General features: G+C 37.0%; 1 protein-coding gene across 1 annotated transcript; it reads left to right on the top strand.

Annotated features, from left to right (window-relative positions):
* Nucleotides 1–7,644: 7,644 nt before the first annotated feature.
* Nucleotides 7,645–14,155, top strand: LOC148113985 (vomeronasal type-2 receptor 26-like). The gene is made up of 4 exons (XM_087893590.1): nucleotides 7,645–7,953; nucleotides 8,975–9,211; nucleotides 10,227–11,078; nucleotides 13,910–14,155. Exons 1-4 carry the CDS (start codon nucleotides 7,645–7,647, stop codon nucleotides 14,153–14,155), a joined length of 1,644 nt encoding a protein of 547 aa, XP_087749716.1.
* The last annotated feature ends 894 nt before the right edge of the window (nucleotides 14,156–15,049 follow it).

The following is a 15,049-nucleotide window of genomic DNA, read 5'->3' as shown; positions in this document are numbered from 1 at the left end:
GGCTACTTATTTTGGTGGAATGGGATGGGATTGGAATGGGATTATTAGATTATTTCAATATGCTCTATGTGGGGCAGCCCTTATGAGCATCCAGAAATTTTATCTGGTCCAAAAAAAATGGCTTGGGATTCACATAGTTGGTTTATATTGCACAGTTGCTATATCAACTATATTGGCTTGCATTTTTTTTCTCAATACAAGTCAAGGTTGCTAGTTATCACCACATTTCTTCCTTATGTGTGTCTCTTCCAAGGGTATCTGCCTATTATAGTGTCAGAGCAGACCACTTTATGTTTCAGTGCTTAAATATAGTCATGTAGAAACACATAGGCATCAAGCCTCTCAGTGACATCCTCATTCTTTGGATAGCCTTCCATGAGAATTAGCTTTCTCTAAACCTGGGTCTTCCAGAAAGCTGGATGACTTGACTTTTTCTATAAGCTTTGAGATGGTATGAAAGTGGAGCTCTGTGAAGTTCTGAAGACAGATCATTCAGCTTTCTGGAAGAACCAGGTTTAGGGGACTGCAAAATCTCATGGAAGGGTATCCCAAATGCTGAGGCTGACACTGACACTGACACTGAAAGGCTTGACTGTTCCAAGACAGGAAAGGACATGACTGGTGTACAACTCAAACTTGTGCAAAGGCTGTTCTGGGAACAATTGTCACCTGTTCTCCAAGCAGCCACAAGGCAAGGAGCATGCCCTCATTATGCACCATGTCTGTCTGGGCAGTGCAACTCCATTCACAACCAATGGTAATAGTTCTCCAGGAACCAAGGATGCTTGAAACAAAGACTACTCAGTCTTGCTAGGCTTCAATTTTAATCTGTTGGTCCCCATCCAGATCTCAATTGCCTCTGGACACCAAGAAAGGATAGTTTTGACAAGGCTTAACACACAGATGGGTAGAGATGTGCAATAGAAGATAATCAGCAAAAGATGATATTTCATTCAATACTGATGGATGATTTTACCCAATGGCTTCTTGTAGATGTTTAAGAGCAGAGAGAAAGCACTGTGGGATCCTGCGTAGTAGGTCTGAGAGCCCTATATTTAGGGCTGAATCTCAATTGAAAGGGGTACAGATAATTCATCCTGGAATTGCAGCATGACCACTTCCCAAACAACCTTCCCAGAATGGGAGGGTTGGAGATAGGATGACAATCCAGTAATGTATTCTTAAGGAGGGGCATAGCATAGCATCGATACTATATTCTCCTCACTTTTCAAGTGAGACTGTTGAGGTCCTGTTCCAATGCCTGAAGGCTTGATGACTGGGCAGGATCAAACCCTGAATCAAGGCTAATGAGGCTCTGTCTCATGACTGTGGACATTGGGCAGCTCTCTCCTCTACACCTGAGGACTTTTGATCCATAATCTTGGGTTAGGCTGCATTTCTCAGTTCAAGATTGATGCACAAACTGAGGGTCCTCTTGGATTCACAAGTATTGGTCAAGGAGCAGGTGATAACTGTGATTGGAGATGGGAGTTTTGTGTTCCATCTGTTGTGCCAATTGCATCCTTTCTTGAATTGAGAGACCTTTCTGTTGGACACTCATCAGTGGTGGGTTCCTCCTGGTTTGGCCCAGTTCTCCTGAGCCAGTAGCTGTGACAATATGATGTCACTGAACCAGTTCTACCCCCGCCTCGGCGCCCCCCCACCCCCCGCACCTCCCCTGTGTTATTCTTACCTTTTATTTGACCCCCAATCTATTGCTGCCTCCTGAGTCCCAGCTGATGGCTAGAGCTGACGGCTAGAGGGAAAAAAACTGTTTAAACTCTTGCCACTGGGCTTCAAAGGATCGCCATGCAGCTGATCAGTGTTAAAAGAAAACAAATGAATAGACCAATGCCTGCAAAAATACATGAGTAGATCAGTGCCTGCAAAAATAAATGGGTAGACCAGTGCCTGCAAAAATACATGAGTAGATCAGTGCCTGCAAAAATACATGAGTAGATCAGTGCCTGCAAAAATAAATAGGTAGATCGGTACAGCTCTGCAAGCACTTAAAAGCCTGGTAGACCAGTACCTCTGCTAAATCCTAAATAATTGTAACATGACCATCAAGCCACATCCACAAAATAAGCCATGCCCACAGAACCAGTAGTAAAAAAATTTAGAACCCACCCCTGACACTCATGGTCCTATGGTGTTAAGACAGTCCTGTGAGATACCTTGAATAGAATAAATGGAATGGAACGGAACAGAACAGAACAGAACAGAACAGAATAGAATTCTTTATTGGCCAAGTATGATTGGACACGCAAGGAATTTGCCTTTGGTGCATATACTCTCAGTGTAAATAAAAGGAAAAAAAAGAGAAAACAGAAAAAATACATTCATCAAGAATCATAAGGGACTTCCGGTGGCACCGTAGGCGCCGAAGACGCTCCTTTTGTGAGTGCCAGCCCCACGATCGCATAAAGCTGCTAGAACAGCACAAATCAGCTGTCTAGTGTCTTGAAAACTTTCTCCCTGGGAAAAGGGTAGGAAGAGAGCAGATGGGTGCAGGTAGAGCTCCCCAAGAAGCCCCAGGAACAATTCTGGGGCTCAAAGGGTGAGAGCTCCCTGGAAGCCCGACAGAGCTCTGGATCCGGGACTTTTCTGCTTTAAGCAGAAGAAAACGGTGCGACCACCCCTGCAAACATCGCTGGGAATAAAACATCATTCGGAAGCAGGCTGAGCAAACTCAGGAGAGATCAGATTTGCAAGTACTAAACTTTAACTCCAAATGTGTATTACTTCCTTCTGTTTTTCTAAGGGGAGAAAGTGAAACCAAGATGGCGATTGAGCTTTAATGGGGCATGAAAGTGAAAGTTAAAAAGGAAAGTTTCATTTAGCGCTGGCAGCCCTGGTCTAAAATTAGAGATCTTTGCTTGGAAAGAAAGAAGATTAAAGGTTAAAAAGACTATAGCAGTGTTTTGGTTTTTTTTAAAGGATTGATATCATTTAAAGACTGGATTTCTGGATTTGGTGGATTTGTTGTTGTGGTTGCTGAATAAATTTAAATTGGAAATTAAAAATGGCTTCAAAACAAATAAAGACTGTTGTTAAAAATGCTGGGAGCTCGCCAGCTCAAACATCCAAATTGCAATCTCTCTCTGTTCCAACGGAACCACCAATATTAACACTTGAAATGTTAAAGGAAGCTTTTAAAACACAAGCCTCTGTTATAGAAAAAAAATTACTTTGGTGTTTGAGGATAAAATTCAAGATGTTGCTGAGGAGACGGCTCAAATTAAAGAGTTCATTCAAAAATGAAATCAGGAAATTAGAGAAGATATTATTATGGCAGTTCAAGGTCTGGCAGGCTATATTGAGGCAATAGATGAAAAAGTGGAAGAAATTAAGCAGTCTAATGAGAATTTGGAAAATAAAATGGGAGATGTCCAGAATAAGATGGAAAGAACTCAGGCCGATGTGATAATGATACAATATAGAGATATGGAATTTGCTTTGAGAATAAGAGGCCTCAAAGAAAATAAGCAAGAGAATTTGAGAGAGATTTTTTCAGAAGCATTTGCACAGATAATGGGAGATCAAAAAGCAAATCTTGAATAGCAAATTGACAATTTACTGTATCAATTCATGGGTTGCCAGACAGAAATATCTACCAAGAGACATTGTAGTTTATTTTACAACAAGGAGAATATGTAATGAAATCCTACAAGTCACTTTTAAAAATAAACTTCAAGTGCAGGGGCAGGAGGTTTTAATACTGAAAGAAATCCCCCCCCCAAAATGTTGAGAGCCAGAAGGGATTATGCCTTTCTGGTGGAAGAACTGAGAAACCATCAGATACAGTACAGATGGGAAGTTCCAGCTGGACTAGTGGTGAACTATTCAGGAGAGAGATATCGTCTTAACTCAGTGTGGAAGGCAAGAGATTTTTACACCAATGTACTAAAGGTTGGATGCCCACAGTCCCCAGAAGCTAGAAGGAAGATGGAAGCAGAGGGGGCAAGAAAGGGGGAGAAGGAAGAATTTTTGGCACAGGCCCAAAGGGGAGCTTTGATTACTCAAGAAGATTTAATACAACTTTCAACTACTGTTCAAGCCTTGGAGATAGAAGAACCTAAGGATCAAAGACAGACCCGAGCGGCAGCCAAGCGTCAAGAAGAATTAGGAGTGCAGCAACTTCAGATGACTCAAGAAACTACAAAAACAGAAGCAGTGGGAGGAGCAAGGACAAAAAGCAAAATGCATGGAGATTTCCAGCAAATGCTCCAAAAGCTTCAGGGGCCAAGAATGGCAACTAGATTTCTGACTTGGAATGTTAATGGCCTAAATTCACCACAAAAGAGGAGAAAAATATTTCATTATTTGAAACAGTTTAAAAATGATGTAATCTGTTTACAAGAAACTCATATTAGAAGCAAAGATCAAAAATATTTAATAAATGCAAGGTTAGGTATACATTTTGTTGCATCTGCTCCCAAGAAGAAGAATGGTATAGTTATATACCTAAAAAAAGACTTAATTGCCAAATTAATTGAAGCAGATGATCAAGGAAGATTTATAGCAATTGAACTTTTAATAAAAGGAGAAAAAATACTTTTAATTGGAGTCTATGCACCGAACCAACAACAGGAAAAAATTTATAAGCTTTTACATTCCAAGTTACTACAATGGGATTACAAATCATTCATTTTATTGGGCGATTGGAATGTAGTTTTGGACACTAAAAAAGAATAGAATAGAATAGAATAGAATAGAATAGAATAGAATAGAATAGAATAGAATAGAATAGAATAGAATAGAATTCTTTATTGGCCAAGTGTGATTGGACACACAAGGAATTTGTCTTTGGTGCATATGCTCTCAGTGTACATAAAAGGAAAAAAAGAGAAAACAGAAAAAATACATTCATCAAGAATCATAAGATACAATACTTAGTGATACTCATAGGTTACTAATAAGAAATCAAATCATACTAGGAAAGAAACAGAACAATACAAATCATAAAAATACAAGCAACATAATAATAATAACCTTTATTGTCAGTGCACAAAATGTGTACGATGTGATTGGTGGAGTTCCCTCAGTGGACCCCCCCCACAATACAACTCAGAGTGGAAACAGAAAATCCCCAACCCAATAAATCATATTAACAAACACCCAATCCTGTTAAACCAGTATGAACATCTTACACGCTGTACCAGCCCTGCAAGTCCATCATACAACGTAGTTATGAGGTTAATATATGGTTATAGTCATGAGTGGGAGGTGATAGGTAATTATAAAATAGTGATAGTCATAAGAACTTGAGAAGTCTGATATTGAGCCTGGTTTTAGAATTGATCACACATTCATTGGCAATTTAGGTCCCTCACTTTTCATCTCACATATTGTGCAATATTTGAAGATTGTTGTCACGTCTCAGTCCTGTTGTTTGATTAATGGATGGAATTGCTAATACTGTGTTCAGAATAGATGACCATATTCTTAATACCACAGAGTAATGGCAATTTCAAGGTTGCACTTTTCTTCAACCTCCCTTATAATTATCAAAAAGATTATTATTGACCTTGCTGCTTCTTAAAATCCTCAAAGACAAACAGTTTAATTATTTCATATGTTTGGAAAAACATGTATTTAGAGTTTGGGGCAAGTAAGATCATTATTTGAATGATGTCTCAGAATGATTTTTATTCTAAAGTTCAGAAGCTAATGGAAGTTATGTGAGGAATAGACAAATTTATTTATTGTCTATTCTTGGAAGTTCTTAAATTTACATGAAATTATAGAAAGCTTGTAAAGTAGCCCATGATGATATTGGTTCTTTTCCTATTATTGCCACATATGCCTTGCAAACCTCAAACAATAACATGCAGAATCCAAGCCACTGTACCGATTGTTCACAAATATTTTCAAGCAGGTGACCTCATCATTGGTGGTATTACTTCATTCATCTTCATAAACAGAGTTGTAGAACATTTTGAGGAGGTTCCCAAGAATTCTGCTGTTGGAGAACCACTGTAAGACATTATTATTATTATTGGTAGTGGCTTGTTGCACATTCAATCAAATGTTCAGATTGGATTTGGCATTTTGTATATCTATTAAGTCGTTCCAAAGAACCCGAGATACACAGATGTTTGATGGTGTTTGGAGCATTGCTTCAGAATGCAAGTTGTTCTGAGTAAAGCTGCCTTTTGTAATTATTACTATTATTATTTTCTTTGTATTATTATAGCAATGTACATGAAATTCTTTTGTACACTTATTCTCTGTGTTATAGTTAATCCCAATGTTGCATGTATACATTTTAAAATATGAACGAAGTAATACTTTTCAACCCATATATGTTTTCACTGTGCTTTCTAAAGGAAACCAATAGTGAGACTCTCTGTTCCTTGAAGAAAGGGGGGGGAGGGTCAAAGTAATTATTTAGTAATAATTAGTAATTATTGTTATTAGTAATTGTTATTATTATTAGTAATAAAAGTAATTATGATATCAGATTTTACATATCAGTTTCTAAAACTGGGTCTCAAAGAAAGCAAAATTATAGTTAACCATTAAAATAATACTGTTAAATCAGAGACGCAGCATGTTTTCCCCTAGTAAATAAAAGACCAATAAATAAATTTGCCATGCATTGAAGGTTTTTGGATATGGGAGGTGAGAAATACATGGCTTGGGTTAATTTGATTACTAAAAATCATATTGTGCTTTTGTAATGTTTTTAGAAATCCTGATTTCAACATTATATGAAGTTCTTACAGCTAAACTAATAATGATAATACATCATTTTGCTAAAACTGTTTTTAAGATAAAGAAACCTTTGGATTTTGCTTAAACTGACTTTTTCATATTATGGGATTTAAAGTGCTTATTACTTTATTTACTATAGATATAATATAATGAGTTATAACCTATTTTGTACCTGGTAATGTGTTGCTGCTAAAAAAAATAATATTTTTTGTAGATACTAGAACAGGACTTAGATACTCTCCTAAGAAAAGGAAAAGCATTGGGCCTTAAAATTAATAAAACAAAAATTATAGTTTAAAATGTAGCATTAAAAGAGAAAAGAAAATTAGAGGAAAAAGTGGGACTACAGAGTACAAAAAAAATTAAATACCTAGGAATTAGGCTGACAGTGAGGTGTTCCTCGATTAAAGAAGATAACTATGTGAAATTAATACAACAAATAAAATTGAATTTGAAAATATGGGGGGCATTACAGCTATCTATACTAGGTTAAATTGCAACCATCAGATGAACGTTTTACCGAAATTGCTCTGCCTTTTTCAAACTATATCTATAAAATTGGATAACAAATTCTTTATGGATTTGAATAAAATTACAACAAAGTTTATCTGGGCACGTAAAAAAGTAAGAATAAAATTAACAGATCTCCAGGATAGTAGAATCAGAGGTGGCTTAGGGCTTCCAGGTTGGCAACTTTACTAAAAAGTGGCAACTTTAGTATGGGTCAGGGAGTGAATTAACCTGAGAAGACTACTTACACTGGAAGGACATGATTTACAAAAAGGATGGCATGCCTTCTTATGGGACAAGGAGAATAAATCTCATTTATATTTTTTTAGACATAAAGTAAGGTAAGCTCTGATCCAAATATGGCAGGAGATCAAAAGAAAGCATTATATGAAAATCCCCAGTTGGTTATCGACAATGGAAACAATGATTCACCCTAACACTCTGGATATAGGTAAACTGGTCAAGTACAATGAAATTCTAGACAGCCAAGGGAACGTAAAAAATAGGCAGGAATTGGAAGAACAGGGCATAATCATAGATTGGTGGCCTTACTTGCATCTTCAATCAAGGTACAAAAAAGACAAAGATGAGTATGGAATTGAAATGGTGCTACAACAATTGGACAAACTATTGATTGGCCCAGATGAAAAATTGATAACAAAAGTTTATAATTACTTATTAGAATTTGATAGAGCTGAAGATATAGTGAAGGAAGTTATGATAGTATGGGCAAAAAATGTCAGACATGGTATTGAATTGGAGGATTGGGGGGGGAATTTGAAATAGAAATTATAAAATAACTAAATTGGCAAAGTACAAAGAGAACCAGTATAAAATGTTCTATTGCTGGCACTTGGCACCCTCTAGATTAGCGAAGATATACCCAAATCCAAGCCCAAATTGTGGGAAATGTGGTCAAAAACAAGGTACCTTCTATACCTTGTTTTTCTATACCTTATATACCTGGTGGTTTTGCCCTGAAATGAAAAAATACTGGAAGAAAATACACAGGTGGTTACAGGAATTAACAGGACTTCAGATAGAATATACCCTGGAACTATTTCTCCTAAGGATAGTTAAAGGGAAATACGACAAAAGAATAATATATACCATTTTACATATAATAGCCGCAGCAAGGATAGCTATCACGCAATATTGGAGAAATACAAACATACCTTCCAAAGGTTTAGTAATTAAAAAAATATTTGATTGTGCAGAAATGGACAAATTAAAAATTGAACTGAAAGGACAAATAGATTCGGAATATTCCGCAATACGGGAGAAGTGGTACGACTGGATTGAGAACAGAAAACTGGAAAAGAAATAGACAAAATAGAAGTAAAATTAAAATGTATAGTAAAAATGTATAGAGTATATTTGAATTGGAATGTTATGGTATGTAAATTGTCGCAGTTATGCATAAGATGCGAGTAGGATTTGTTTAATGGTAAAAATGCAATTTAAAAAAAGAAAAGGTAGAAGAAACAAAAGCCAAAATCAATGGTATTTCATTTTTGCTCAGTATTATATAATTAAAATTGTTAACAAATACACTCATGAAAAGCCAGCAACGATTCTACTGAAAATTGAATGGTAACTAATTAATCAGTTAACATTATTCTTATGGAATTAAATTTCACTGCCACATAGACACAGAACTTTATTTGATATAGCATCTAATTGCCATTGCAGCGTTCTGATCAAGTTTTATCAGCATATTTTGAGCTTGATATTTGCTGTGAAGAAGATCAATGAAGACCTCCAACTCTCACCTAACCTCACCTTGGGCTTCAGAATATATGATAGTTATGGTGGAGAGTACTCATACCTTGCCATAATGGAACTTTTTTCCAGTCAGAACCAATTCATTCCCAACTACAAATGTGGCATCCTGAACAATCTCATATCTGTTCTTGGAACTCTTGATCCTGAACATTCTTTTACTATTGAAGACATTTTACACATTTACAAGGTTCCCCAGGTAAGATTCATTAATATTGAGTTGTCCATACATTATTTTATTTTTTCAGATGAATTGATTGCAAGACATTAAGATATATTTAATTTAGTATATATTTAACTATGAAGTATATTTAAGGAAATGAATTTATCAAAGCAGAAAGCAAAGTGAATTTAATTTCAGAATTTGGTATAATAGGTCAATTTCAAAAATTAACAATTAATAATCATTCCCTGTTGTGTAGGAGCTTTGGATTCCCTCTCAAGGAATTTGTTATTGTGATGAACAAAAGAAGATGTAAGGTTTCTGAATTGTGTTTATTTATGTTGTCAGACTCAGATGCATTCAGATGTTCATGGAGTTATACATAGTGTTTCTCCTATATTTCTCTCCAACTACCAGTGTGAAAGACCGTGAAGTGCCCACAGTTACACAGTGAGCTTCTTTAGCTAAGACTAAACATCATCTGCCCATAATCACTGCTCTATCTCTCTTTCACTCTTTCCTTGATTAACATGGACTTGAACCTGGATCTTTTCCCTCCTCATCTAGTCACTGTATTTTTTGAAGTAAGGCTCATTAAACAAGAAATATTTTGTATGTATGTTTGTGTGTGTCTGTGTGTGTGTACACACACACACACACACACACACACACACACAGAGAGAGAGAGAGAGAGAGAGAGAGAGAGAGAGAGAGAGAGAGAGAGAGATCCATATATCTTGGCTGCAACACAAGATGCTTAAAATGTTCTGTAGTTCTACAACAATATGAACCACATTCAAGGACAATTCTTTTTTATTGTTGAAGAAAAAGAAGTAATCTGCAAATTCAATAGAAAGAAAATAGAGAGAATCATTCAACTGGGCAGATGCAGGGGAACTCAGCAATCATTTACTGCAAACCTACTCTCATAAATATTTCATACACATAAATAGTGCGAAGGCATATCCTGAAACATTTCAGAACTTTTTATTTGCAGAAGACGCATATCAATTTTATCAACTATTTAACTGTCTATTTTTTGTTCCTGTAGTTCCTATATGGGCCTCTTCCAAGTATGAATGGTAAAACTGATATCCCCTTCTATTACCACATGGTTCCAGGTGAAGACTTAAATTATAGGGGGATTCTTCAGCTACTTCTTCATTTCAGGTGGACCTGGGTTGGAATTCTTGTGAAAGGAGAAGTTGGAGCAAAATTTGAACAACTGATATTTTCATGGTTTCCTCTCCATGGGATCTGTATTGCGTTCTTAGAGCAGTTCGGGACAATTTATATCAATAATATGGATGATGGTCTGAAATGGTTTGTGGAGACATTTCATCTTTTTACTAACAGCAAAGCTAATGTTGTGATAATCAGTGATAAATATGTCGTACATTTAAGATTGTTGTTATATCTGCCTGAAGTGGATATGGTTTCTATACAGCCAAAAGGTACAGTATGGATTGTGACTTCCCAAATCAGTATTGCATCATTCTTTTATCAGAAAAGCTGGGACATAAAGGGTCTCCATGGTGCACTGTCCTTTGCAGGTTACTCAAATGAGGTTGAAGGATTCCAGCATTTTCTTCAGACAAGAAGCCATTTCTCATTCTTTCCCCAAGATGGTTTCATTAAAGATGTATGGGAACATGCATTTGGCTGTGTATTTCCAGACTCGTTTGTGAATCAGGAAACTGAGGGTATCTGCACTGGGAAAGAGAAACTGGAGAGCCTTCCTGGGGCTTTTTTTGAAATGAGGATGACCAGTCCTAGTTACAGCATATACAATGAAGTATATGCTGTGGCACATGCTTTACATGCCATTCAGGTGGCTCAACAATCACATAGGAGAAGGTTGAGTGGAAGGAAACCTAATCTTCAGGATGTACAGCCATGGCAGGTAATTTTCTCATAAGTTAAATAATGAGGGAAATGAGACATGAATGTTGAATTAGAAGTGATATTGTTCTGTGAATAGAAAGTTTGGAATTTCTCTTGTCTTCTTTCTTGAATATTTTTTTTTTAATTCTTGGGAATATTGCTAACCTCAGAGTAGTTTGTTCCTCCCTTAATCTTCCAACCTCACTTCTTCTCTAAATCCTTTCCTGAGCAATTTGCTCCTTAGATTCCTATTCTTCAGGAACACCCTTAAAGTAGCTTCTGTCAAAACCAGTTAGCTAAGCTAGCTAAGAAAGTCTTGCCAGTGGATACGGAGAGACATTGACAGTCCCGTTAGCATAGAGGAGATCTTCTAATAAGAATGTATCAAAACGTTCTTTTAATTTTCTTATGGAAACCAATTTTCCAGTTCTGCTCCTTCACCATCACTCACCTGATAAATTTTATTCTAATATCTGATCCATTCCACTCCCTTTCACTCCCATCCTTTGGATGCATGTAACACCCAGGTATTCTACTCTCCACCACTTAGAGGCACAATTACAATTTCAGCCATAAGCTGATGGAAAGCTACCACTCCTGCAAAAATTACCCTTATAGGTCCTGGTTTGGAAGGCAACTTCTTGACATCTAAATGACCAGCATAAAGTAACCCTTCTAACCATGAAACCAGGTTAGTGAGGAAAATGTAAACTGTTAAAAAACTGATACTTAATGGATTACATTAATTTGCAGTTGGAACATTACCAACACTGAAGAGCAAAAGGTGATATGGAGTCCTAATCTCCACTATTCTATAAACCATACACATGTCCCTCTCCTCATTCAAGTTGTATTGTGTTAATTGAAACTAGCTGGTTTGACCTTTTAATAATAAATGCTTCAATGCCCCCAATGAGGCAGAAACACGAGATAAGATGCATGTGGGATGAATTGGTAATTTAAGTTACAAATGTACTGGTTGACCTGGGAGGAGTCCTCAATGGGGGATTGGATCCTAATGATCATATCCTTTATGCATGGCACAAATATCTCCTTCCCAGCCCTGAGGCCAAAGAATTCCTACTCACCCATTGTCAACACTCAGAAATCAATAAGTGCAAAAATGTGCCTGGCTACTAATTATTTAATAATCTTTAGAGACCTTCTTCCTTTTACCAAGGTTCTAGTAATATGACATCAATTACCTTTCAATTCTGTTCCATTAAAATGCTTCATTCAAGACACACATACTGAGGAAAATTTTTCTGCCAAACCAAATGGACTCCCATCTAAATCAAATGATAACTAAGCTACCTCAGATCTCCGACATAAGATGAATCTTCTCATGCACTCAAGAAAAATTATAACACCCTTACCCAAGAGCTCCACCAGCATGTATCCCATAATAATAATGTGCTTTCAGGCAACTATCGCACAATCCCAAGCTATTGTTTCACTAGATCAGGGGTGTCAAAATGGCATCATCACAGTGGTGTCACATGATGTATCATGACTCCCTACCCCCTTTGGGTAGGTCATAAGTTTGACAGCCCTGCACTAGATATTTGTTAACATCAAAAACTCCTTTTGCTACCACTTACCATTTTTAAGTATTTGCTGAACTTGATCTCCTCCACCAGAAGAGAAATATCAAGAACTGCTTGCGTGCAAGAAAAGGGAAGCAATAAAAAAAAACATTCAGACACCCAGTTCCAATGACTCAACCTTATTCACAATTTGCAAAAATACTTGGTGCTGTTTTTCTTTTAGGGTTGCTATATTTGTAAAAAGTCAGTCAACCACTAGATAGAAGCAAAAGGCATTTCTGTGTCTCTCTATTGTCACCAAGTGACTGGTTAGAGAAATCCAGATATGGAATGCAGCAAGCTACAATTATAGCTGCAATAATTGTGCCTATTATATTATTTGTAGATCTATAATTTTGTATATGAATCTTCCCTCATTTGCATATCTCTAATAATAGTTGGGCAGAATTTCTATTTAGTGCTTGCAAAATAATAGTACAAACTTTATCATCTTTATGTGATAAATAACACCTGCCTACCCAATTCTGTATACTTTTGAGAATTAAATTCTCCTAGATATACGAGAATATGGTGGGATGTGGGTTTCAGATTTCTTTTATTATTAAATTGTTGTTGTTATTGTTAGTTCCGAAGTCATGTCCAACCCATTGCAACCCCATGGACAATGTTCCTCCAGGCCTTTCTATCCTCTACCATCCTCTGGAATCCATTGAAGTTCATGCCTACTGGTTCAGTGACTCCATCCAGCCACCTCATTCTCTGTTGTCCCCTTCTCCTTTTGCCCTCAATCTTTCCCAGCATTAGGCTCTTCTCCAGTGAGTCTTTCCTTCTTATTAGGTGGCCAAAATATTTGAATTATATCGTCAGGATCTGGCCTTCTAAGGAGCAGTCACGGTTGATCTCCTCTAGTACTGACCAGTTTGATCACTTTGCAATCCAAGGGACTCGCAGAAGTCTTCTCCAGCACCAGAGTTCCAAGGCCTCAATTCTTTGGCACTCAGCCTTTCTTACAGTCCACCTTTCACACCCATATATTACACTTGAAAAACCATAGCCTTGATTATACACACTTTTATTGACAGGGTGATGTCTCTACTTTTTAGTATGCTTTTTAGTTGTAGACTATGGTAAAATATTTTTTTTATCAATAATGCTAGGTAACCAAATGTATCTGGTGGACCACCAGAACATTGCACATAATCCCTTTCATTGTTTTCATCTGTCACATAATTATTTATCTTAACCATGCTTTCTCTCTGTTTTCTCTTTTTTCACAAATATGTTCAATTGTTTCTATATTCAGCTTCACTACTTTTTGAAAAGCATTGCATTTAACAACAGTGCTGGGGATGAAATTTTCTTTGATGAAAAAGGACAATTGGTTACAGGACTGGATATTGAGAACTGGGTCACATTCCCCAACCAGTCATTGCATCGAGTGAAAGTTGGGAAGCTGGATCCCTGGGCTGCTGAAGACCAAATGTTCACCATTCATGAGGAAGCCATCACGTGGCCTAGTGTTTTCAACCAAGTAAGTTCTGAATGTTGATGATTTTGTTTGGATGTCTGGGATGATACTTTCTTACCATCCATAATTGGAGCCAGCAACTTTGTTGCTAAGTCATAAAATTACTGCAATGATTTACACTATCAGTTCCAACTGTGATCATTAGCAAATAACCCATTGTCATCAAGGGGGACATTGCATGACCACAATGCAACTTCATGCAGCTTCCCTATTGACTTTGCTTCTCAGAAGCCAGTTGTGAAATCACAATTGGTGATCACATGCCCATGGGGACACTACAATAGCCAGAGCTTTGAAAACCAGTCATTAATATTTTTTTCAGGTTCTTTGTAACTTTGAGCAGTCACTGAAAAAATAGTAAGGACCCCTGTATCCCAATGACACCTCTTTATCTTTTAAGAGAGAAAGAAGATAAAAAACTGATTCTTTCTGTTGATATGAATCTGTCTATAACTGGGAAGAATTAAAGGCAATATAAAAATTAGATTTATGAAAAACAGTAAACTTTAATGGTCAGTAGATCTTGTGATGGGTCAGAGATGGGTGTGTCAAGTGAAGATCTTGTCATGGGTCTTGTGATGGGAAGGTCATGTCAGGTATTGGTCACTGGGAGGTGAAGTGCTGGTTGGGGAGAGTTGTGTGGGTTGGTTGAGGTTTTCAGGCTTGATTTCATGTAACAGCATTGGTCATGCTTGTGGATAATCTTTGATAAGAGTGGGATAAGAATAGTGCATCCATCCTTGTGTCAGTGCTCCAAGTAATGCACCCATTGAAAAATAGAGTTCCGAGGCAGGTAGATTCCTCAAAGAACAATTTATTGGACACATTATTTTGGCACAACTGTGAAAAACTGACTCTGAAAGTTCCCATGGTTTTCACCAGATGAAAAAAAATGACCTTTCACAAGTCATCAGT

This window comes from Pantherophis guttatus, chromosome 4 (genome assembly GCF_059756535.1).
Source record: "Pantherophis guttatus breed Tessera chromosome 4, ASM5975653v1, whole genome shotgun sequence".
In the NCBI taxonomy this organism is placed as follows: domain Eukaryota; kingdom Metazoa; phylum Chordata; class Lepidosauria; order Squamata; family Colubridae; genus Pantherophis; species Pantherophis guttatus.
Note: the sequence above shows the minus strand (reverse complement) of the source record. Positions and strands in the feature narration are given on the sequence as shown.

Excerpts from the sequence above, each read along its gene's own strand:
- LOC148113985 (XM_087893590.1), top strand. The coding sequence starts at position 7,645 with ATGGAAACAATGATTCACCCTAACACTCTGGATATAGGTAAACTGGTC. Across the intron at positions 7,954-8,974 it reads TAGTGAAGGAAGTTATGATA|AAGATCAATGAAGACCTCCA; the intron begins GTATGGGCAAAA and ends TTTGCTGTGAAG. Across the intron at positions 11,079-13,909 it reads AGGATGTACAGCCATGGCAG|CTTCACTACTTTTTGAAAAG; the intron begins GTAATTTTCTCA and ends TTCTATATTCAG.